General features: G+C 50.0%; 1 protein-coding gene across 17 annotated transcripts in view; it reads right to left on the bottom strand.

The window, feature by feature from the left end:
• Positions 1–3,719: 3,719 nt before the first annotated feature.
• IKZF1 (IKAROS family zinc finger 1) overlaps positions 3,720–25,874 on the bottom strand; it is a 102,699-nt gene continuing 80,544 nt past the window's right edge. For 10 of the 17 annotated variants that reach the window (XM_019451010.2, XM_053898317.1, XM_053898326.1 and 7 more), the window contains 3 exons: positions 21,880–22,005; positions 17,229–17,363; positions 3,720–8,059 (listed from right to left, as the gene is read on the bottom strand). In XM_019451010.2, coding sequence (XP_019306555.1) covers positions 7,350–8,059; positions 17,229–17,363; positions 21,880–22,005 — 971 coding nt within the window. In that variant the 3' untranslated portion in view covers positions 3,720–7,349. The remainder of the gene's footprint in view (positions 8,060–17,228; positions 17,364–21,879; positions 22,006–25,874) is intronic. The other 7 variants (XM_053898320.1, XM_053898324.1, XM_053898325.1 and 4 more) reach the window with 5 other exon arrangements.

Genomic DNA, 25,874 nt, shown 5'->3' with positions numbered 1-25,874 from the left:
ATTATTCCAGCACCTCAGAAAGGCCCCGCCTCCTCACGCCGCCATCTTGGAGGCTGGAGTTTCAGGCCATGGACTTGAGGGGACGCCAACATTGAGTCCGCAGCAGCATGGAGTCCGGAACATTGATATTCCGGGTAATCCTGTTGACGCTGAGGATGTAGCAGTTAAAAAAAAAAAAAAAAAAAGAAAGAAAAGAAAATCCCAGGGGCTCCTGGGTGTCCTCAGTTGGTTAAGCGTCTTTAGCTCAGGTCATGATCTCATGGTTTCATGAGTTCGAGCCCCACATTGGGATTCTCTCTCTCCCTCTTTTTCTGCCCCTTCCCCACTTGCGCTGTGGCTGTCTCTCTCTCTCTCTCCAAAATAAATAAACTTAAAAAATTAAAAAAAAAAAAAAAGCCCAAGCCACCTAGTTCATGGAAATCACATTCTAGTGGCAAGAATCCAAGCCCTCCCCTCTTTGCTTTCCTCTTCTCTGGACTCTGTCCAGTGTCAGCACCTTGACCCCTGCCAGGTGACCACGTAGGTCCTCCCGTCCCTGGTTCCTACAGCATCTCCCTTCCGTGCCTCCAGTGGCTCCCTATCACCTGCTTGGTCACCTGTCCACACTCGTCCAGAGGCAGGAAGTGAGCACACCTCCTTTTGCTCTGCTGGGGTCCCCTGTGCCCTGTCCCACAGGGCAGGGGCTCTGTCTTTCCGGGGGTGCAGGAACTCAACTGCTGTCTGCATCCAGGGAACCAGTTGGTCTAATTCAGGGCAAGGGGAGGGGTGCGGTGGCAAGACAGCCGTGGTCAGGCACTGAGCTGTGTCCTCTAATCTAGCTTTTATGGGAAACACAGCAATGTGTTTTGGTTTTCCACTCTCTGATTCTTATCTCTGAGTTGTTTCAAACTCAAGAGGGGAAGAGACAGACATTCATTGTTCTTTCTTCCTAACAAAACAAAACAAACCCAAAACATAGGTTTGGGCTGAAGGAGAGGGTTAAGCTGTAACTACCTTAGGGAGAAACAGGATGGGGAACCAGCTTAGTCCGGTTTGGGGGTGCTGGTTCCACACCTGGGGGATAGACTCCACGCAGACCTCCGGCTCCAGAATGATCACGAGCGGGTCTGCGGAAACTGCGTTTTTAACAACGATCCAGGTGATTCCAAGTTACATTTGGGAACCAAGGTCAGGGGAGAATCCTTGGAAGCATTGGCACAGGGGGAAGGTGCAGGTGGGCAAGGAAGCCTTGAGGCAGCTGGGGATTGGGAATTTGGGTTAAGCACAGGAGAGTGCAACAAGGGGACAGGAGCTTGGCTGTGGGGCGGAACTGTTATTCTCGGAGCCAAGGGTCTCCCTTGCCTCCTGTTAGAGGGCTGGAGGGGCAGGCTGTCTGGGGAAAGGCAGGTAAGAATGCCATCAAGCAGGTGACATCACTTTGGCTCCAGCCCTGCTGCTCCCGGTTCTGGGGCCGAGAAAGCCCAAAGGCATCAGAGCGGTGCCCTGGCCTGTGGAGGAACACGGGGTTCCCTCACTGGTGGCCCCAGAACCCCGCCCCGCCCGTCTTGTGCTGATCGCTCGGTTCCTTGAGTTTCCTTTCGTGCCTTGCTCTGCCTTTGGAGTTGAGGAGCCCTGCACAAAACCCACGACTTATGGAAAAGCCGAAGGGATTCTGTTCCTTGAGAATCCACGTGCTTTTTGATGAGGACGCACGCTGCCACCAAGGAGTCACGAAACGTCCAAGACATTTGATTTTGACAGAAAATACGACTATTTAGCAATGGGATCAGGGAGCGCCCCCCCATCCTGATTTTCAGCTCCCCCCTTTTCACACTAACATTTAAAACATAGAAGTACCTGGGGGTCTCAGTCAGTTGAATGTATGACTCTTTTCAAAAAAAATTATTTTTGGGAGAGCACAAGCAGAGGAGGGGCAGAGAGAGGGAGACAGAGGATTGGACGAGGGCTCTAGGCTGACAGGCTGACGGCAGTGAGCCTGACGCAGGGCTTGAACTCAAGAACTGGGAGATCATGACCTGAGCTGAAGTTGGATGCTCAACCGACTGAGCCTCCCAGGTGCCCCAAATATCCAACTCTTGATTTTGGCTCAGGTCATGATCCCAGGGTCATGGGATCAAGCCCCACGTTGGGCTCTGCATTGAACATGAATCCTGTTTGGGATTCTCTCTCTCTCTGTGCACTCTCTAAAATTAAAAAAAAAAAAAAGCAATGCGATTTTTACATTCACAGCACTCATCGGGAACAGAAGTGAAGTGCGCAAGAACAGCAAGTTCTAGTGGGGAGTGATAAAATGCAGCCCCGGGGACTCCCCACGAAGACAGAGAAGGCGGGGGACTCCAGGGCTGCCCCAGGTGTGCTGGGAACAAGGGCAGGGGCATCAGTGTTACATCCAAGCATCACTTCCACTCAGCTTCTTCTGGATTCTCTGCACCTGCTGCCAGTTCTTTGCACCTTGCTGCACCCCACCTGGAATCCGGTGTCCTCCAGGCAGACCCCACGAAGAGGGCACCCCGCCCTGGGTCAGCCTCTCTGGGGTTGGGGGGACTCGTTATTTGGGCCCATTGAGTGAATGCCGCCCACCGCGGTGCGTGGGGACCAGGGGAGGACACATGGACATTCAAGTGTCAGTGCCAAAAGGATGTGCCGAGAGTAATCATTCTTACCACGCTCGGAATAAAGCGTCGTGAAAACCAAGAGACGGAGGCAATCACCCTGCTGGTGGCTCTTGAAATCGAGGTTTGAAACCTCACCCTCACCCTGTGACCACAACGGGGGTTCCAGGATAAGCCTGCAAGGTGTGCAAGCGAGGGCCGGGGAGGCCCGGGATGCATTAGTGCCACGGACGCCTTTCCTCTGGATTCCCGCAAGTTGTGTTCATTAGGCTTCCTAAGGACGGGAGCTGCACAGATGTGTGCAAACCTGTTCCTCATTCTTGATTCCCTGCATCTGTGATCACTAACAAGGCACGGCTGTAAAGCAGTGGAACCGAGTGGTTCACGCTCTTGCGACCTCGCCCGAGGAGGCTTCATCAAGATGCTGCCCTGTCAAGTACTAGTTTTGAAGGTCTCCCTGGGGGACTGATGCCAGGGCCTGATGGGAAAGAGCACAATCTATTTCACTAAAGTTTCACCTTGTTTGGATTACATGTTCTACCGTTCTAGGCCTACCGTGTAGGCCTAGTTACCCCATTGTGTTTGCTAGGTCTGAGCCCATCTGATGTCGGGCTCTCTCTCTGAAAGGGACAGAAGATTTCCTCCCAGAGCATCTGCTGTAACTCAGTTCTGCTGCAAAGATCAGATGAGCCTTCTGGCACTGCCTGGCTCTGGCCTAAGGGTCAGAACTGTGACAGGTGGCCACCGATGGTCGGTCACTGTCCCCCTGTGCCTCCGTAGCCATAGGCCCACCCCCAAAGGCATTATGCAGTGGGCTGTGAAGAGCGGGGGGGTTGTGGTGGTGGTGGTGGTGCCATATTTGTTGCCCACTATTTCCACCCAGCCTCAAATCCACATTCTGAAGCCAAAGACGGGGACTCAGCATCCCAGGCAGAGCGCAGCTGCAGACAGGAGGCAGACGCTGTGCTGAGCCTGCTCATCTGGGCTGCAAACGCATCAGATGGCCATGATCCCATGGTTCCCAACTGGGGCTGCGGCCGCCTGCCTGCTCTGATGGGCCGAGCGTGTGGTTCCCGGCCGCTCCCAGGTCACGGGTTAGGACAGACAAAGTGTTTGTTGCATTTATTGTTCTACCACTACAGAAAAAAGCATTTCAAAATGTGTACAAAAGTATCCTCTATCCCTCCAGGGGCACGCCCCTTGTTCACAGCTAAACAGAAATAATTTAACATCACCAGAGAGGCGGATAGCAAATACAACAGCATTTTTTTCTCATTTACAGTCCTGTACACATATTTTCCAGAATGGTGGACGAAGACCCCAGGTGGCACTGGCTACACACACAACATCATAGAAAAGTGTATTAGAAAGTATTTAAAACAATATTGCATATTAATTTCTGGCTACGTCTGTTCACAGTGAATGCCACCACACCAAGACCACACCAACTGTGGATGTGCTTCCGTTTTCCCAAGACTGAACATCTTAAATAAATCTGAGTTTGGTTCATTTTTTAAGACACACACACACACACACACACACACATTGAACTGAATATGACAGCTATCGGGATTTTTAGATAGAGCTGACCCTTCATTATTGCTGAAACTTAGGAAGTGCAGGATAGAGTAATACTTTGCTTCCCAACCTATGTAAGTCCATTAGGTGTCGCTTTTGTTTTGGCAAGAGCGTGACACTCATCAGGGTTACACAGTGATGAGAACAAACAAGAAAAAAAATCTCCACAAAAATAGAAAGAGCCCCCCTTCCCCCCCCCCCCCAAAAAAAGAACAAACTCGAATGCCCGTAACAGTAGCTTTCTTTCTCAATGAAGACTCTAAGATGTCATGTGGTGGATGTTACATTGACAGTGGAACACTCTGGTCTCTGAAGTGACAGGCATACGCCCCTTGGTGACGGATGAAGAAGAGTCACAATTCTTTTTTAGTGACTCTTTGGACAGGGCAGCGTGTGCTCTAAGGCATACGGCACAGAAGGGACCTGGATAAGGAGCAGGCGTCCAGGCTTTCGGTCCACAGAAGCTCAGAGACAGAGGGGCAGCGATTTCTTACCATGACCCACACATCCACCCGCGAGAGCGACGCTCTTGTCTCTGACGTTTATTTTCAAATGCGGGGGCACGAAGCCTAGGCACACTTCAGAACACAGCGGTTCTCAAGACACACATTCACACCATCCAGCAGCAGAACAGACCACAGAACAGAAAAGGCGTGAGGTCATGCACAATCCTACGTTGCTCGGCTAGAAGAAAAACGTGAACGGCTTTTGGTACAGAATATGACCACCTTCCTAACATAACTTAGTTACCAGCTGACATTCTATGGGACCGTTACACCTCCAACACGATAATCTCAAAGAAAAACGGTGTTAGCATAGAACACCACAAGAAAAGGTGTGTAAATAGATGGTTACATTGGCTAGAAAAGGCAGTGAGTGGAGGGGAAGCGCTTTAGAAAAGAACATTTGTAGCCGCTATTTACAGTTCTGGGTTAAGCTTTGTTTGAAGCCACAGCGAGGGGCGGGGGTGAGAAGTTTTTTGGGGGGGGAGTTAACTCCTTTCAACCAACTGGCTCTGTGGGATGATGGAAGGGAACAGGGCGGGTCTGAGTGGCCCCAGCAAACAGGAAATTTGTGTCTCTCTCACTTTCTCTGTGGCTGCGTATGGAACCGCCCGCGCCCCCTATCTGTCTCTACAGAACTTTACCCAGGGCCTTTGCACGCCCCTGCGTCAATGCAATGTTTCTTTCCAGTTTCAAAACACCGTCCCCGTCCTGTAAGCCAAGAAACGTGTGACTCAAGGATGGGTGTGGACTTCATCCTCTCAGCAAAACCCAAACGCGCACAGGAAGGTGGGATAAATTCATTTCTAGAATTTGCGATGAACACAGAGGAACACGGGTCAGGGGCTACACAGCGGAGGGGGAACATTCTTCCAGCGTGTTTCTCTTTGGAAGGCTTCCCCAGACCTTGGACTGGCCTAGAACGAGAGCAGCGGTTCTCGACTAGGGAGGATTTGCTCCCCAGGGGATATGTGGCAACATCTGGAGAGATTTTGGGGTGTCGAACGGGGGTGCTACTGGTATCTGTTGGGTAGTGACCAGGAAGGATGCTAAGAACCCACAGGAGAATCCCCCACCACAAAGAACTGCCCAGCCCCAAATGTCAAGAGCACCGTGACTAAGAAACCTCGATTTAGACTAAATGCAGAGGGGCCAATGGACAATTTTTCCTCTGTTTTCTTTTTCCCCGTGTTCACCTTGGCTCAGTTTTGGCGAAGACACGTAAAGGTGTGAAACCGTGTGCTCTCATTTGCCTAGGTGGTTGGGGTCATTATCCTTAACGACAGGATGAACCTTGAGGGTGACCCCCCTGGGTTGGCATCCGAATCACCAAACACCTCAGCGGGGCTCCCGTCATGCCTGAGGAAGGTTCTACCTCTGCCACCACCTGCCTCTTTCCGGTCAGATCCCGCTGGCTGGTTATGCGATCGCTCCCGACCGTTCCACATTCCCAGGGAGAAGGGACGCGGGGCCACACATCATGTCCATGTGCAGGCACACAGGGACTGCTCTGTCCTCACGGGGGAGTCTCATTCTGTTTCAAAGTTTGGTTTCCAAGGCGTGGGTCCTGTGTATGAACAACATCTCCTGGGCCTCACCTGTCACATTCCCTTGCTCTGAAAATTAATGACCATCCTGAATCCTGCTTTCGTGGATTTTAAAACCTGAATGATGCAGAATGAGGGCAGGGAAAGAAACTTACCGAGAAACAAAACAACGACACAGTTGAAGTGGGGTCTAGGTTGGGCCTCTGAAGGAAAGGCAGGCTTCTGCCTGTCAGGGGAACCAGCCAGGGAAGCAACGGGTGTAGAATTTGGAATCAAGCCTTGGTTTCGCGGTAATTTGACCCTTTGAGAGGTTCAGAGGAAGTGAGGTCCAAGTTTTGGGATGGATGTTAGAAACACAGTGATAGACTCTGGGCCATGAAAGGCACGGACTGGAGTAGGCAGAGGGCAGCGGTCTCCACACCTGCCTCCAGGTGTTCAGACTCTTCTGCTCGCCCGCCAGCCTTGGAAGGCTAACGAGGTTTTGAAATTGAGAACCAGACCAACAGGCTCTCTGGCCCCTCCCTTTGTCCGAGGAGTCCAACTTTCCTTCAACAATTTGCCTTTTGTGCCGGCTGTGACTTACAACATCTCTTAGAAACTGCAGGCCTCCAGCCCTAGACGCACACGGCCAGAAGCTATGACTTGGGTTTCTAGACCCTGCTGCGTTGGGAGGGGGGCGCCTGGAGGTCTGTTCCCCGGCTCATTCCTTCCTGGGCTCTGACCTGTTTGTATCAAACTTTCTCTGAAAGTGATGAGTCTTGAGGAGGGGGGCGGGCGGGGGCTTCCAGGAAGCCACAGCTAGAGGGGACTTCAGCTCACAGTCTATGGCAAACATCTAGGAAGAGAGCAGTTTGGGGGGGGGGGTGCTCCAAACGTAACCCTGCATCTAACCATAAAAAAAAAATCGTCTCGTGTTCCAAAGCAAATCAAACCCCAACCAACTGAAAACTACAAAACAAAACAAGAGAACCACCGAGAAATCAAAAGCACAAGGTTCTGGTCCAGTCCGTGCTGCTGGCGGGAGGGGAGGGCCTGGCCACCCCCCCTCCCCCCACCCCCATCCCCACCCACGTGTGCTTCCTCTGCGGGCTGGCGGCGGCGCGCGGGGTTTAGCTCATGTGGAAGCGGTGCTCGCCCCGGGTGATGTGGGACGAGAACTCGTAGCGGTCCTGGCTGTGGTAGCCGCACATGTTGCACTCAAAAGGATCGCGGAAGCCGTGACAGCCCATGTGGATGGTGTACATGACGTGGTCCAGGAAGAGCACCCTGCAGTGTTCGCACTTGTACACCTTCATGGGCTCCCCGCCCGCGCCGATCACGCGGCAGGCGTCCTGGGAGCCGTCAGAGGCCGCCCGCAGCACGTCGTAGGCCGCGTGCTCCTCCTTGATGGACAGGCCGTTGCGCGCATGGGGCGTGATGTGGTTGGTCAGGTAGATGAGGCCGCCCCGCTGCTCCTCGGCGTTGCTCTCGGTGTCCGTCGAGTCTTGGCAGCTGTTGTTCGGGGACGCCTCCCTCTCGGAGGACACGGACTTGGCCTTGGAGAGCAGCAGCAGGTTCTCCACGGCGCTGTCCTGGGCCGCGTGGTTGGACCGCGGGGGGCCCTCCGCATGGGGCTTGTGGAGCTGGTACATGGGGCTGATGCCCGGGACGACCTCCGAGCTGCCGGGGGGCGTCTGCACCAGCGGGCGCAGGGACTCGGCCCCCAGGTAGCTGATGGCGTTGTTGATGGCTTGGTCCATCACGTGGGTCTGCATCATCTCGTTTTCCTTCTCGTAGCTGGCGCCGCCGTCGTAGGGCATATCCGACAGACACTTGTCACCTGTGGGAGGCAGGCGACAGTCAGTGAGGCCACGTTACCTCTGCGCACTACGGGGGGCGGCTGAGATCTACAGCAAGGCCCCCCCCCGCCCCCCCGCACATCTGGGTGTCCTGGCGCTCAGGGGGACGCGCGACTCAGACACCTCCCAGATGGACAAGGTGGAGGCCTGTCTGTGGTCACCCAGCTCAGGGCCCTGCTTGGAGTCAGCCCTTAAACGCACCTGACCCACCACACGAACCTGTGCACCCAAGTCGGTGCACGTCAACAGAAACAGCAGAAACCGTCCAACTAAATACTAAACCAGCACTTGGGTCTTTTACTATGAACGTCACCATATTCAGTTTAAGATGAAAACTTAAATGACGTATTTTCGATATAGTGTTCTAAGTGATTTGCAATAGCTGGTTAATTTCTCATAAATTTATGTAATTACCATACGCGAGTGTATCATTCACGAGCGTGTGCGATATGCTTGCTTAAAAGTGTTATGGGACGGGGTTCTGAATTCATAACTTCAATACTCAGAATAAAATTTGATCAAAAGGTAAGATTTCTGGTAAGATCTATAGAAAGCTGACTTCTGGCTCAGAGAGGAAATGGACGCTCAGAGTCCAGTGTCCACATCCTCCCCGGTCCCGGTTCCACTCGCCTGTCCGTCACTGGCAAGACTAGAGCCGTGTGCCACATGGGTATGTGCGAGGAAGCTGGGCACACAGCAGGGGAGTAAAGGGGAGGGGGTGTGCCATTCGCCTGTTCTTTCCAAAAATTTCCGAGCATGAACGATGCTCAAGGAACCACTGCCGAGGACTCTGGGTGTGTGAGCGTCCCCTCAAGAAACTTCCAGTCTGAGAGCTCCCTCCCTCCCCGGGGATGGCGAACCTTGAGATGAGCTCGGGCTTCTGAGCAAACATTATCATGAAGAAGTAAAACGAACTGCCTTGAAGATGCACCTTCTCGACACACTGGTTATAGGTTCAGTACGAAACCGTGGCGTAATGAGCAAAGTCGCTGTCTGCACTCTGTCAGGGCTACTGATTTGCTTTCTGTTTGCGTGCAGATTTATGGATAAATCAAAGCACCGGAGGCATGCCTGAATTGTTTACATTTTACCCCTCATTCTGTTTCTTTTCTTCCTCCAACACGTCTATGCTGAGCATTGAGTGTCTACTGGACCGGACAGGAGGGGCAGACAGGGGAGCTAGTAAAAAGGGTCCCCATCCTCAACAGCTAACAGGGGACACAGCTATTAAAACACGGCTGCAAAAAATGGTGTATCCCAGGCAGAGAAGTTCTAGGAAGCAAATAGAAGGCTTGGGTACTGAGGGCTTCTGACCTAGAGTTGGCCGGGTGAGTGGGGCTCTTGTCCTACACGGGGGGCAGCCAGGGGTCCTGGCCAGAGCCTGGGTGTGGGGCAGGGCGGGGGCGGTATCTACCAAGCAGAGACTTTGTCTAGAGGGAAATGAGAAGCCCCTGAAGGGTCTGAAGGAAGGGCCCTTCTCAGTAATGGGCAGGAGTACAGGTTGTGAGGGGCAAAGGTAAGTGAACTCAGAGACTCCCTTAAGAGCCCAGGGAATGGCTGCTGATGGCCCGTGAGGGCGGTGGCGGGGGAGGATCCCACACCTCCCACACTGACACCTGACATCAAGGTCTCCTGCTCATTCTTAGCAACAGGACAATAAACCACTTAGTAGTTCAAAACCTTAACTAATCTTTCTTAAAAACATTTTCCGACCACGGATGATTGTCCAGGGATATCCCCCATCATGCTGTAGAGTATCTTGGGGTCTCATTTCTTGCTTGCAAAAGAGACTTATCATAAAACAGCCCGCCTGCATTCATTCTAATCTACTGGCGGTCAGGAGAGACATGTGGCCTGATCGTGGTGAAGTGTGATCCTCAGATTACAGAAGGAAAATTTGCTGGTGGCCGGTCACACCCTCTGCAGAAACTGAATAGAATGGATGGAATCTCTCCACAAGGTGGGTGGGAGGGAACACGGAAGTGGTGTTTATGCCCATTAAAAGTTAGAAGAAATAACTTGATAGCATTGTTGAATCACGTTTTGAGGTCTTTGTGTTGAGGTGCTAAATATCTTCTTGGTCTAATTCTAGAACAGAATGGATCCATTCTGGCTTATGCGCCCCCATCTGTCCCTCTACCAAACCCTGGTAGGGACAAGATGGGGCACAGACTTTGAGGCCAATTCAGATACATATCGAAGTGCTTATAGCCCCGTCAAAAATGGTGCTTTCCCGCCTAATCATCCTGTTTCTCCCCAAAGTTGTGGCTCTTTGGTTTCCCAGGCAACCACTGAAATCCATTGTTTTTAAAACTTGGTCTTAACAACAAATGGATGTAGGAAAAAACACATATATTTCAGATTACTGTGGCATATTGAAACTATCCACAGAATTTCTCTTCCCTAATACTCCACAAAGTAAGAAAAAGAAAAAGCCACGCAGTTCACTTTGGCAATGAGCTAAATAAAAAAACACATTCTAATGAAACACATAGTTTTAAAAAAAATCAAGGAGCAAAGAAAGAAAATTCTGGCGTGAGACATACAGTAAAGGGTGGCCGCTGATCTCACTTCTAAAAACCTCAAGTGTGAGTCAACGAAGTCCTCAGGGTTCTCCCTAATATCCTCTTTTCTGTAGGGAGCCAATTCAAATACACATCCTCTTCCATTTCTGATCCCGCAGCAGTGGAAACCTCTGCTAGCAAGAACCAGGTGAGTGTGAGGTTGGCTCTCTCGATAGGAGTGAGGTCTTCTAGGCTGTAGCTGAGGGGAAATGGCCCTAAGCCCCTAGTGTCCTTCTGTGGGGCTGGGAATCATGCTCCAGCCAGGTACAGTGAGTGGTAGCTGGTTTAGGGCATTTGACCAAATCTCAGAATGAGAGAGAGAGAGAGAGAGCACACAGAAAGTCTTTAAACAAAGACTGCACTTTGCCTCACCTGAACTCCTCCTTCCCCCCTATCCTTGGCATTCTTTCAGGATTTAGAAAAGTCGATAGCTCTCACAGGAAAAAAAAAAAAGCCTCACATACAGTGGGAAAAATGTCCAAACGTCAATCAAGCTCTATCAGCCCAAGGAGAATAAGCAAGTGACAAGAAATGTCATGATCACCATGAAAATACTTTCTAGCAACTCAAGGGAGGAAAGGAAGTAAACAGACCAATAAGCCCATCCTAGGAAAAAAGCTCAACTCAAGGAAGAGAGGAAATGTGTCAAAATTACTTTGTGAGATGGACTCCATAAAAAAAAGCGCTGAAAGACAGCATGCTAAAACAACAGAAAAGAGGTGAAAAAAGGTTTCAGATCTCAAGAAACAAAATGAGGTCCATTTATCACAGAATGAATCCATGGATTAGAAGCAGTAACAGAACATAACCTACTAAAAATGGAATGACTGACAGAGGAAAAACACAAGATAATAAGTGTGAAAAAATGTGAAAAAAAAAAGACAAAAAATAAACTGAAGGAAATGCTAACAGATATGGAGAACAAATTATCCAGCATAAGGACAACTGGTATCCCTGGCCGAGATCGCAACAGATGGAAAAAAAAAAAAAAAAGATGTCTACAAGGAAGATTATTTCTCAGAAATAGAAAACAAGGGACTCCCCAGATTAAAATGGCAGGAAAGTTTTTATTCAGAATGCAAAATACCAAGACACATCCTAGTGAGGCTATTTACCTTTTAGACTATTTAACTTAAAGAACTCTTCAGGTGTTCAGAAAGAAAATGGAAGTCACCTTTAAGAAATAAATCTCAGACTGGCCTTAGACATCTTCACGGCAGCATTCAACTAAGCAATGCCATCATGGCACCACACATGGTCAAGACAGAAAGGCAACAGGCAGACATCCTCAAACACATGGCAACTGTGGAAATGGAGCATCTATAGGACCTCCTTGAAAAAAAAAAGTTGCTTGAAAGTTAAGTCCAATCAGTCAAGTGATTAATCACAATAAATAGACTGAGTTGAGGCTTTGAATCTATTTAAAGAGAGAGTTAACGAAAAGTAGCTAAACTTCTGTGAGAATTAGGCTTATGGGAATAGAATGTGACTATTAGGAAGCCGGACGATGTAAAAATAATATAATTGAACACTGGGGAGTAAAATCGTGTCTTTATTTCCCAAAGCTGTGAGTCAGGAGATACTACGTAAATGGAAGCAAATGGGTTAAAAACCCGATGAAGCTCATGTTTTTCATGGTGCAGTGTATCTTTTTAATCTTAGATTAAATCCTCTAAAAATATCTTTCTGCGAGAAAATGTTCATTTGAAGATTGGCTATGCCTCCAGTTTTATTGGGTTCTTGTTCACCTCTTAAATTTAAGACATCCATACAAATGCTATTTGCATTTTGAAGTAGCATGTGTGATATGACAGAATCTTTACAGAAATATTTATTCCACACTTGTCTATCAATACACCTGTTCATCACCCTAGCCCCTCACATACATACATATGGATAAAAAGACTTTTATTCAACGTTTTGTTTTTTTGTTTTTTTTTTTTTTTTTATTTTTGGGACAGAGAGAGACAGAGCATGAACGGGGAGGGGCAGAGAGAGAGGGAGACACAGAATCGGAAACAGGCTCCAGGCTCCGAGCCATCAGCCCAGAGCCTGACGCGGGGCTCGAACTCACGGACCGTGAGATCGTGACCTGGCTGAAGTCGGACGCTTAACCGACTGCGCCACCCAGGCGCCCCTAAAAAGACTTTTAGAATAACGCTCAGCTACTCTTAATATTGGCAATTTCTGGATGTTGGGTTTTTGGGGTGATTTGAAAACATTCATCTTTGCCTTAAAAATCTTTATATTAACCATGTGTCACTTTCATAATGCAACACGGTTGTTTTTTACTTCCAGAGGAAAGCAACTATACCAAAAATAGTTATAATGGGTAGAGAAAATGTTAATTATTGTTATGCTCCCCTATTTCCTTTCCTGTATTTAAAAAACTTCCCCAATCACCAAACAGACGAAGAACACAGCCTTGCTGTGTAACGTGACCATCCCCTTTCTGATGGGGCTTCATCGATCCTGTTGGCTTCTATCTGATTATCCCGGGGGATGAGATCTTTGGTGACACAATGGTGAGCAATGTTCTTGGCAGAGTTCTCTTACACTCAGGCCAAAGCTCAAGGAAAAACTTTTAACCATAGATCCCGTATCCATTACGCAAAATTATGGGTGATTCGGAGCAATGTCCCTGTGAAAATCATGGCATCTTACAATTTTAAGGTGCTTTCTCAAGTTTTGATCTTTTGATCAAAAGATCAAGGGATCTGATCATCCCTTTTGATCTTCAGACTGGCACTGGGAGGGATGCAGGGTAGGAGGCATCACGCCCATTTCACAGATGGGGACACTGAGTCCAGGGATGTGCTCAAAGTTGCCAGCCGGTCACAGCTGGAGCTGGACCCTGTCCCCAGGTCTCTTGAATGTCAGCCGGGAGGTCTTTAAACTGCACCACCACTGTCCCGTGTGTATGATAACGAATGATAAGAACCGCACTCCTACACACTTCAAGAATTCATATAAAGGATAAACTCAGCATCTAGAAGTTAAGAGGGACCCTAGAGACCCATCCTTTTCTTTTCTTTTCTTTTTTTAATTTTAGAGATGGAGAAGCTGTGACAAGTTAGGAGCGGTTGATTAAAATTCCATTGAATGGAAGTGAGGACAAGGTAGGCATTGGGGGGCAAAAGGAGGCGTTATTTTAAATATGCTGAGTTGGCTGAAACACCGATATTTCTTGGTTTTCTTGGGAAAACCCATAACAGCATGCACAGCCGCTCCTGAGCCCTTCCTTCCAACCTCCATGCTGTGGTCCTTACCCTACTGTTCCCGTCACGCTTCTGTGCCCCCTCCCCTCTGGGGACTTCTTTCTAACCTTTGCTGGGCTTGATCAGAGCTTTTTTTTTTTTTTTTTTTTTTTTTTAAACACGGAAGCATCTAAATCTCAAGACAATGCCTAACTTGGGGCCTCCTCCCAGGTGGCTGCAGGGAGGCTCACAGTTAGTCTGGTTTGGGCTGAAACCTCCAACAGCTAAAACAGGCTGCAAACGTTCATTGCCAAAGTCCTCAGCGGGACTTCTCCAGGTTCCCAACCCAAAGGAGAAGTCAGACACAGCTGGTCAGGGACCAGTAACGATCCTCAGGCACGCTTGCTACTGGGTCTTTCTTTGCTCCATCTCCCCTCATGGTGACCCGGCCACTGTCCTCTGCCTCGCCCACTGTCCCCTGCACACTGCTCACTGCTCACTGTCTGTGAACGCTGAGTTCTCACCTAGCGCAGTGCGACCTGAAATCCCACCACAACAGCCTATCCTGTGCTCAAGGACCTCACTGCCCTTCTGCTCAGGAAATGCAGAATCTCTGTCATTCTCCCCGACTAAGAGCTCACATTCGTGTGACTCCCCACATGGCATCTCTGGCCAGTGGTTTGCAAAAGTGTTTTAAACCGAATCCTTCTTTCCCCCACCTATGACAAGCCTCTGAAAACCTCATCAAAGCCACAAGAACTCGGCCTCTCCTTTGTCCTCCCCGCTTCCTGCTGTCGCATCTGTCCTCTGGAACCCCAGGCCTCATCAACCGTTAACCCCATTCTAGCCCCATCCTCCCCCAACACACACTTTTTACATAGGCTCCCATGTGGCCCCCACACCAGAAAGCCCTTGAAAATTAGCAGATCAAAACAGAACTTTTTTTTCCAGAAACTGGCCTTATCATTTCTATAACTGGCATCTCCCTCTAAGAGAGTCACCACGATTCACGGCTTCCACTCCCACCACCTGCCCTGGCCCCCACGCCCCTGTCACCAAGACTCCTCTCTGCTCTGTCCCCTCCCTCCCATGCCCCCACTGCCCTATCCTTCTGGTGCAGTCAACCTTTGCATATGTGGTCTCTATTTTCCAAGGTATGGCGCCCATGAAACATGTCAAAGCTCTCTCCCGCCTACTGAGCTGAGGGTGCATTGCTCACCTCAGCTCTCAAAGACCATTGATTCCGTGGCCAGAGCTCTCCGGGAGAGCTTCCCTGAGGGTACGTGAATCAGCCCAGAACAGGTCCTGCTCCTCAGTCAGCCCGTGTCTTCCATCCACCCCAGCCACCAGCATGACCATTTCCCTACGCTTTCATCTGTCTGTTCAGAATCCTCTCCCCTTCTTCCACTATGAACAATGTGCTGAAATCCTATTCCTCCATCAAGGTCACTATCAACTTCATGAAGCTTTTATTAATCATCTTCCTTTCTGGCCATGACCCTCCCCTCATGGTCTCTTTCCTGGCCATGACCCTCCCTCCACGATCCTCCTTCTTGGCCATGACCCTTCCCCCATGATCCTCCTTCCTGGCCATGACCCTCTCCCATGATCCTCCCTCCTGGCCATGACCCTCCCCACCATGATCCTTGCTGACCATGACCCACCCCCCATGATCCTCCTTCCTGGACATGACCCTCCTCCATGATCCTCCCTCCTGGCCATGACCCTCCCCCATGATCCTCCCTCCTGGCCATGACCCTCCCCCGATGATCCTCCTTCTTGGCCATGATCCTCCCCCCATGGTCTTCTTTCCTGGACATGACCCTCCCTCCCCATGATTCTTCTTCTTGACCATGACCCTCCCCCCATGGTCTTCCTTCCTGGACATGACTCTCCCCCCATGGTCTTCCTTCTTGACCATGACCCTCCCTCCATGGTCCTCTTTCCTGGACATGACCCTCCCCCCATGGTTCTCCTTCTTGACCATGACCCTCCCTCCATGTTCCTCCTTCCTGACCATGACCCTCCCCCCACGGTCTTCCTTCCTGGACATGACTCTCCCCCCATGGTCTTCCTTCTTGACCATGACCCTCCCTCCATGGTCCTCTTTCCTGGACATGACCCTCCCCCCATGGTTCTCCTTCTTGACCATGACCCTCCCTCCATGTTCCTCCTTCCTGACCATGACCCTCCCCCCATAGTCCTCCTTCCTGGACATGACTCTCCCCCCATGGTCTTCCTTCTTGACCATGACCCTCCCCCCATGGTCCTCTTTCTTGGACATGACCTCCCCCAGCATTCTCCTTCTATATTATCCTTATGATAATAGCTGAACTTCACATTGAGACTTTGTAAGTGTTCTCACATCCATGATGTTAACTAATGTCCACAAAACCCTGTGAGGCACACAACGAATGGAACCAAGGTCAAGTAACGTGACCAGCTGACAGCATCAACACGTGGCTGTGTGCAGACACTCCCAGGTTGGGCCCCCAGCTTAGTGCACTTCCACTCTTAAACTGACCTAAATAGCTATCATTCTTCCTGCACCTGCAGCATGAGGCCTGGCGATGGTTACTGGTGCATCTATCATCTACACAACAGCAAGGTCCTAGAGGAAAGGGACACTTTGATCTTCCTTTTATCCCTCAAAGCACCTGACACAGGTAGAGATTCAACGGTGAGAACAGCAATCGCGGCTGTGCCCCCCTCTTCTCTGGACACGTCTCATGGGCCGAGTTGCTATGTGATTCAAAGTAGCCCATGCAAGGAGTGTTATGAACTTCGTGTGAAAAATGAGCTTTCGAAGTTCAGCGAGGCTGCTCGGGCAGCGGGTGAATGGGCTGTGTGGGGAGCCCCTGGCCACGCTGGACCCATGTTCTTGGCTCCGAGCACACTGACCCGGCCAACCCTGTCCACAGGCAGATCTTCTGGGTGCCCAGGAGGCTGCAAGACCACATCTAGGAAAAACTGCCAGGAGAGGAATTCATTTTTAAGAAGTCTATCAGAAAAAACTCCAGGGGCACCGGGGTGGCTGAGTCAGTAGAATGTCCAACTTCTTGGTTTCGATGCAGGTCATGATCTCACAGTTTGTGAGTTCGAGCCCCATGTTGGGCCGAGAGCACAGAGCCTGCTGGGGATTCTCTCTCTCCCACTCTCTCTACTCTTCCCCCACATGTGCTCTCTCTCTCTCTCTCTCTCAAAATATGTCAATAAACATGAAACAAAAAAAAAACTCCAAAATATTTAAGAAACGTGAAGCCTACCAATTTTTTTGCTCTGTAAAAAATGAGCTACTTTTTCTTCCTTCTACTCTCAACTAATTTGCACCTGAGCCGACAACACCCGCATAGTTGTTCGTTAAGAGACAGCAAACGTTTGACTCTTACCAACAAATTTCTGAGGCATAGAGCTCTTACGTTTGGCGACGTTACTTGCTAGTCTGTCCAGCACGAGGGATCTCTCTGATCCTATCTTGCACAGATCTTCTGCCATCTCACTGTGATTAGCTTCTTCTTTAATGACTAAAGTCAAAGACAGTTAGAGAGGCCAGTTTAGAAAAGCTTACAATGAAAGGATTCGGTCGCATCCAGCATTAAATCTGACATTTGTTAAGCGCCTACAAGAGCCAGGCCCTTCGCGAGGATTATTGCTAATCTCCCCGGCAGCTCTTTCAGCCGGGACAGAGGCTGCCCACGGCCACCTGCTAATGACACCTGCCGGCCGTACGTTATCTCCCGAGGCCAAAGGAACAAACACCATCCCTGTCACCAGAAGCTGGATGGGATTAAGCAACTGTGCCCCTCGGACGAGTCCTCTTAACTTTTCCAGTGCCCCCAAAGCCACTAACTCAGTCAGTCCCGACACCAGCCTGCGGAGGATCAAAGCACTACCTGTCAGAGCTAGAAATGATCTGAGGTTCCTATGCCATCGACAGGCACCGCGAAGGGATGTGCAGAAGAAACATGGCCGCCCAAGATGCTACAACGAATCCGGGCAACATGGGGAGAGAACCCAGAGCTCCTGACCCCTGAACACACAGCAAACTCTAGGAAATCAAATAACACCTGCAAACTGTGGAAAAGCTAGACCCTATGGGGCTAAATGTTGATGGAGGGAGTATTCCTAGCCAACCTCCATTTTTTCCATTTCCATCTTTCTTTCCATGGTTGAAGAGACAACTTTGTCTCCTGCAGAGTCTGCCTATATTCTAGTTTTTACAGTTGGGTTTTTGGGGATAGAACATTCATGTCCCTGCAATGTATCGTCATATACGAAGAGCTGAAAATGCCAATTAATTACATTCTAAACAGTTAACCAATCCCTCTGGCACCACTTCTGAATGGTCCGCTTAAATCCCACTGCCCTATTTCTCCCTCTCCTCCTTCCCCAGATATGACATGCTGATTTATCACAGGATCTATAGGATCTTCTGTTACTATTCTCGATTTCTATCTATTCTCCCAAAGAGCCCCACATCATAGCTACATTTTAACACAGCACGACACATTACTTTTCCTTTTTCAACCATGCCAATTCTCTCATCTACATTTCCAGATACACTTCACGATATTCCAAATTTTATGTTGGACCCACGCCTTAATTCGGGAAGATTCGTGCCCGCAGTGTCTGACCCTCCCCCTCTCCAGTGTTCCACGTTTGCTTTCTTGCCTCAGCACGGTGTGGCAGCTTCCTTCATTATGCCCTGCACATTACCTGCTAAGATGATTTCTAAGTATTTTATGTCTCCATTGCTATGATGAAGGCCGCTCTGGAAGCCTATATTTCAAATTGGTTATTATCGCCGGTATATGTAATTTTTTAACATCAGAAATGCGTGTTTCCTGCTCAATGAGCAAACATAATAACCCACACCCTGACTGGTATGAAGGATACACACAAAATCCATGAAGCCCAATTCCAGGGGGCGTGCACATCTGACCTATGGATCCCACATGCTTGCCCACATGTCTGTCCTTCTCGGCCAAGCAGAGCACTGTGGGTGTCTTCCCTGCCCAGGGCCACAGGGCCTCCTGAGACCCTCGGGGTCATCACAGTGAGGGACAAAGGAGTCCCAGACTCCCAGATCAGTGGCATTTCCCTGCAAGAGCTTGTAATACGATCTGTGTACCTGAATGATCATCTTCCAAATGCTCGAGAGAAACTTACTTCATCCCTAAAGGAAGTTGTGACAGATGACCAAGAAACCTTTAACTAAATAAAGCTACATTCAGAAAAATTAAACTCTCCCACATCCTAGCTGGGCTAGGCTTTGTTTTTACCTAATCCCAAAGAATGGCCCCAACCTAAGGGGATCGAAGAGGGAAGAGGGTGTCTGGGTGCCCACAGGAGCACCGAGGGGCTGCTCTCTGGCTCTGTAGGGAGAATGGGGCTTGAAAGACACACAGAAGGCACAGGTTTGACCAGCCCTGGCACAGCAAAGTGACCAAGACCCTCCCTGCCCACACCTCAGCAGCCCACTGCCTGCCCCCAGGATCCCAGATGTCGTCTTGCAGGACTCTGACTGAAGTGCTTTTATGGATACCTTCCACCCCCCGGGCAGCGCTCACCACATGCCTGAAGCTTTCTTATCTCCTGAACACAGGGACATAAGGACCCATCACTGCGGTATTCCAAATAATCTGATCACCCAAGGGAAGAAATTAGCATTTCAGGGCTGCGTTGACTCTGCCTATGGGGTAACGTACATATTGCTGACACACAGGCTCACTGACATGGACAGCCAGTGGGTGACACGTGTCTGCATTCTCTGCCCTCATTTCTGCCAGGTTGGCCAGGCAGGAATTAGCACTCCTACTTGAGAGCCCGGGGTCACATTCAAACCCAGGTACAGAGATGCAACTTGAGCCCAGGTCTCAGGGACTGCCAGGAGCAGCCCGCTGTGATCTCCCAGCGTGTTTCTTCAGTAATAAAATAGCGGAGAAAACCAATGCGCTCTGTCTGTGTCTCCTGTTCATTCTGTCTTCTCGACTCCATGTGTATGGCTCTAAAGGGACATTCAGATCACTGTATTCAAACAGGTCAGTACTGTAGGTAATAAATTGCAGCAAATATCTGTTGGGTCGACAAATGGCTTATTTGAACATGGATCCGTCCATTCTGGAAACATACATTTCAAATTGGTTATGATGGCTGGATGTGCAATTTTTTTTACATCAGAAATGGTGTTTTTCATTAAATGGGCAAACATAAGGGCTCACATCGGATTTACGTAAAGGATACGCACAAAATCCATAAAACCCATTGTCACCGGTCTCTCATTTGACCTGCGGAGCCAGGATGCTTCTTCACGTGTCCCTCCTTCTCGGCAAAGCGGGGCACGGTGGCACTTACTTCCAAGGCCTGTTAATTTATTTTTGGCAGGAAAATACAATGTCTAAACAAAGTTTACATTTTATTCTAAAGGAGCGCCATCATCTCTGAACCTGTAGACGCCATCTTGGGGGTTGGCCACAAACTGGTGACTAGTACATGATTATTAGGATTTTCCTATCTAGTCTCACCTGCTCCAGTAACCCTCCATACCTTTCCTTTCTAGAAACAGACACCAGACTTGGAAGAGAGTTAAATGATAATTCAGTGGGATCTCCCCATTTTACAGGCGACAAGAGTAAGGCTCGCCCAGAGAGGTCAACAGTCAGCCCCCAGATCCACAGCTAATTGGTGAGGCAGGCAGTGCTAGAACCACAGAGGTGCTGCCACGTAAAACGTTGCCTCTTGAAGCCCAAACTATCTGACTCTTGGGCCTCCGTTCATTTATTTTTTTAAATTTTTTTTAAGTTTATTTATTTATTTTGAGAGAGAGTGAGCAGGGGAGGGGCAGAGAGAGGAGAGAGAGACCCAAGCAGGATCCTCACTGTTAGCACAGAGCCTGACGTGGGGCTCGATCCCATGACCCTGGGATCATGAGCCTGAGCCGCAATCAAGAGTCAGATGCTTAACCGACTGAGCCACCCAGGTGTCCCAGAATTCCACTCTGACTGTTTGTCTCTCCTGTTCTCACCTGTCCTTAATCTGAATCTCTTGCCCATACCTCATGCCTCTCAACTCTCCATTTCACATGGTTAAGAGAGTAAGTTTTGTCTTATGTGTATTTCACCACAGTAGAAGTACGATAAGCGATCACACAAAATTTAAAATCACAAAAGCGACCTGAGTATTCCCTGGTGGATTTCCTTTATGAGCCATTCATTAAAGCCAGAAAGCTGAGTGAGATTTAACAAACTTTCGACCCTTAATTTCACTTCTGCTTCTGGGTCCCGTGACGATTTTTCCAGTGGTGGCGTCAAATAAACCGCGTTTGTAAGGAGGTCGGCTTCCATTGACCTATTCAGACATTTCTTACGTCTTAAAAGGTTAGAAAGGTGCCTTTTATGACAGCGCTGTCCCTTGGAGTAAATTCAGCCTCCTTCGACACCAGCGTGAGCGTCCTTCACTTTACATTATCTAAGATCGGAGTCAAGTGCCACAGGGTGATGTGGTGCCTCGGGCACCAAGGCTCATAAGAAAAAAGCAGCCTTTCCTCCAATCCTGTGACAGCCGCAACCCTCTCGACTGTCAGGGTTTTGCCAAGGAGCTCACTCGTTCCAGACAGGTGCCGAAACGGATGAACGAAAACCCAGCCTGAAAGCTTTCATTCGATCAACTTCATGAAAAGAAGAGTTTTTAAGACAAGATTTCACATCTTATTTTGAGGACTAAGCACAAAGAAGCAATCGATACTCCTGGTTTAATTAAAAAAAAAATCCCCAAACCAAGAACCGCCCGCCCCCCACCCCCGGCAAAGTTTCTGGGGTCACTATTCTCTCAGACACTTCCCCAGCTTTCAAGAGGGAGGGGTTCAAGGTCAGGCTCTCTCTGGTGAGATGAGGGCTTCAAAAGTCGGGAAGCACACAGTGCTTCTGCCAAAAACGTCCCTCGGTCGGGGCGGTGGCGGCTCGCACGCCTGGGTTGTGCACCCGGCGCTGTGTGCCCGGGGCCCTTCTTCGCTGCGTGCCGGGAGGGTGAGCCAGCGCTTACCTGGGTACAGCGTGCCTGGAAGGCCCATGCTTTGCAAGTAGTTGTGGCAACGCTCTTTATGTTCCTCTAAAGAGCTTCGCTGTTTATAGCTTCGGCCACAATATCCACATTTGTGAGGTTTACCAACTGCAGAAAACACAATCGAGTTCAAGACCCCAATTAAATACTGGCCTTGGTGTGATGGGAATTCATGCAATACAATCATTACCGAAAATGGCAAAGAACCCCTCCCCTCTTGAGAGCTAAAGTGGACTCAGTCAAAATTGCCGAATTTAAAAATAGGAATGCCCAGGGGTTTCACTGAATGTACCAAGAACTCGTGTGACTCTGGTTTCACCTTAATTTGCCCATTGTCCTAACTCCCAAATTCTCTTCTACTGAAATCACTGTTCTTTAACTGGAGGAAATGGGCCATCACCGTGTGATCGCATGGGCACCACGTGGGCGGAGACGTGAGGGATGTCCCCAGTTGCCTGGAGGATACATAGACGCCCCTCTAAAGTCAGACTCGTCCATGTCTATGTTGTGGGCCAGGTCTGGCATGACACTGGTGACAGATCTAAATGCACCCAAAGTGGATTCAGTTGCAGGATGCTAAACTGGATAACTTGAGGTCTCGAAGATACCACAGCGGATAGTGATGCGTTAATGAAATGAGCATTTGTTTCCAAAATGTATTTTCCTGTTCTAGCTTCAAAAAGCTCTGTGTTCTCCCCAAAAGCTTAAGGATGGCGTGGTCTCTGGATCAGCCCTGACCAACAAAACTCACTATGACGATGGATGTGTTCTTCATCTGTGCCGTCCAATGCGATAGTCATTGTACTGTTCAATATGGTGGCCACCCGTGAACCACTGAGCATGCAAAGTCTGGCTACAGTCACCGAGGACTGAAGTTTTGATTTCGTTTAAGTTTAATTGACGAAACTTAAATTTAAATGCCACATATGGCTAGTGGCCACTGCTTTAGGCAGTGCAGTATCTATAATGAGGTTAGTTCCTCCCAAACTTTATGGAGCGGTATTTTAGGGAAAGAAGACTCACGCCAACAAATTCATATCGTGCCCAAGCTTAATGACTTTCATAGACAGCGTTTTAAGAGATGAGATAAGTAAAGTATCTTTATTTACGTAAGGAATATAAATTTCCATCCGAAGACCAGAATCTTCTCCTACTTCCTTCTCACGTTGTTAGATTTCACATATCTGAATGTATTATATAAAAATCAATACCATCCAAATCGGAAGGCTTGGTAAAATGGTTCAACCAAAGCTTGTACTGGTTCCATCTCTTCCTTAGGTGAACAGAAGCAATGGTTAGAGAAAACTAAGACGAAATGTAAAATTTGACCTTTGGAGCATTTCACAGAGGAAGAAAGGGATCCATCCCTACGTGTAGAAAGCATCGCGTCCCTAACACCGGGGAAGTGACCTGGAAATGCACAGTGTTGCCTAAAATACACCTTGAAGCACAGCCCAAGATTCTGAAGGGAAGAAAGTCTCTAGCTCGGCTTGTGACTTCCAAAGAAGGCGGTGAGGAAGGAAGGGCCTCCCCTACCCTGCCAGACCGCCCCACCCTGTATCGATCTGGGACAAAGCTATAGTCACATCTCGCCACTGATGTGTCGTTGGCCTTTGGAACCTCAAGCCACCGCCAGCCGCCAGAGAAAACTGTGAGATGGATCACGGTTTCAGTGGAGTTGGGAGGGAGGCAGTGGGCCACTTCACAATGGAATAGAATGTGGCCCCATTTGGGTTTGCAGATGAAGAGCGAAGTCTTCATTTTATTCTAGTGAAGTCCTCTTATGGAGCCTCCATCGGCGTCTTTTCCGAGAGCTGTGTGGCTTCCTCAGGTGGCGGAGTCACCAGCAGCCCTGGGTCAATGGTATCGTATTACCTACTTGCTCATCAGCGCATCCGTGATAGAAACAAGCTGTCCAAAGTGTACCACGCTCCTGCATAATTACTCAAGTAACTGGCCGTGCTTAGAGCAGGGGACCGTCATGCCTCGAAGGACGTCAGCGGGCATGGAACCAGAGTGGCCTAAAGTACTGCATTGGATGCTCCAGACTTCACAGTAGGAAGGAAAGAAAAGAGAGAGGCATCACTTCAAGGTTCACGGACTGCCGTGCAGGCGAGATTTCGGCTGCCAATCAGAGTAACTGGGGATTACGAGGACACGGTTGGCGTCGCGTGAGGATGAGTCTTGGTGTCTTCCGCCTACGTGGGGTCGTGGTTCCTACTGCCTCAATGGAGTACTGTTGGCAACCGTGCTGATGTCCACTTGACCTGCACGGATGACGGATGCGAAGTGCCTCTGCCCTAGACCACCCAGTCTGCTCGTCACATCTGAAACCTTATCATTTCCCTGCACACCTTCCCTTCTTGGCGGGGGGGGGGGGGGGGGGGGGTGGCGGGCAGCACATGGGCTCCTCGTTATTGACACAGGTGAACACCGAAGAATGCTCACTGTCGCCCTCCTGTCCTCCGGTTTGGGGTGGGCCATCTGTTCCCCCTGTCCCCTGCAGCACAGCCCTCCCCGCCCCCCCCCCGGGCCCCCGCACGTTCCAGGCCCCCCTGGGGGGAATGGGTGGCTTCGGCCCCACCATCACCCCCTGCTGACCTCAGTTTTGTATACCTCCTCTCTTGGAAGATTTTAAGTTTTCTAATTAAAGAGCATTTGGGGGATCGGCATGGAGAGGAGGTGTCATGTCTGGACCCCAAAAGGGAACCGGCAGTCCCAGGGCCCCTGTGACCACCTGCTTCGCCTCCTCGTGAGCTACTGCAGGTACCTGCCGCACCCCCCACCAGCAGAAAGACTACGAAACGCTGGCTAAAATGCATCCCGCGCCCCCTTCTAGGGTCACTTACGGATTGATGCGTTCGTGTGCAATGTGTCTGAAGGTAAACCTTAGAAACTCACCTTCCACTGTGGACTCTAGCCCCTCCTTCTATTGGAAGTCTCTCCTGAAACCTCCTGCCCTGCCCTGGAGACCGGCCGTCCCCTCCCTGCGCTCCCACCATCCCCTCAGAGGCTGGCGTCACCACACTTGCAGCACGTTGGTGCTTCGCTACTGCCCACCTGCCTCCCCCACAGAGAGCGGTGTCCCTGGGCGCTCAGTACATACTCACGGGCCACAGAACGGGGCACAAGGAGAGGCCACTAAAGCCTCACTATTAACTACACTCCTCATTGGGGCGCCTGGGTGGCTTGGTCAGTTGGGCGTCCGACTTCGGCTCAGGTCATGATCTCACGGTCCGTGAGTTTGAGCCCCGCGTCGGGCTCTGTGCTGACAGCTCAGAGCCTGGAGCCTGTTTCAGATTCTGTGTCTCCCTCTCTCTCTGTCCCTCCCCTATTCATGCTCTGTCTCTCTCTGTCTCAAAAATAAATAAATATTAAAAAAAAAATTAACTACACTCCTCACACCTGGGAGGAGACAGCCCCGACTATAGGCAGATCTTCCCCAGGAGGCAGCATCCCTACCAATGGGGACAGTGTGGCCCTGGCGAGGTCTGGAGGGAGCTGGTCTGAAGCCTCTTCCTCCCCCAAGTGGCCTCTTAGCTGAGGCGTGACTGGCTCCTGGCACGAGTTACACAGTTGGGCCCACTCAGGGCAGTGTCCCCCTGGGGAGTGGGGGGACAGGCGTGTCCCCAGCCAGGACAGAGAGCGGCAGGCCCTTCTCGCGTCATCGCTCAGCTTTGCAAAGTAACTATGCCCGTGACCACCACTCTGCGTAAAGCAGTAATACGAGTGACTTCGCAATTCCGATAAAGACATGTATTTGGGAACTTTGGGGACACGACCCGCGCACCCCGTGGAAAGCACACGGCTGGCAAAGCCGCTTAGAAAAGCCTCACTTACCTGTCGAAACACTCTCTGTAAATTGGGACTTCTGTGCGCGCACGCGTGTCATTTCCCACCCACATCATCTGGTTTTGGGGGGAGTCAAACTCGGGGACCGGGGCACGGATGCTCGGGGCGTGAGGTGGTGTTCCCCT

Source organism: Panthera pardus, unplaced genomic scaffold (assembly GCF_024362965.1).
Source record: "Panthera pardus isolate Hobbes unplaced genomic scaffold, ASM2436296v1 HiC_scaffold_8, whole genome shotgun sequence".
In the NCBI taxonomy this organism is placed as follows: domain Eukaryota; kingdom Metazoa; phylum Chordata; class Mammalia; order Carnivora; family Felidae; genus Panthera; species Panthera pardus.
This window is presented reverse-complemented; position numbering and strand designations above follow the sequence as displayed.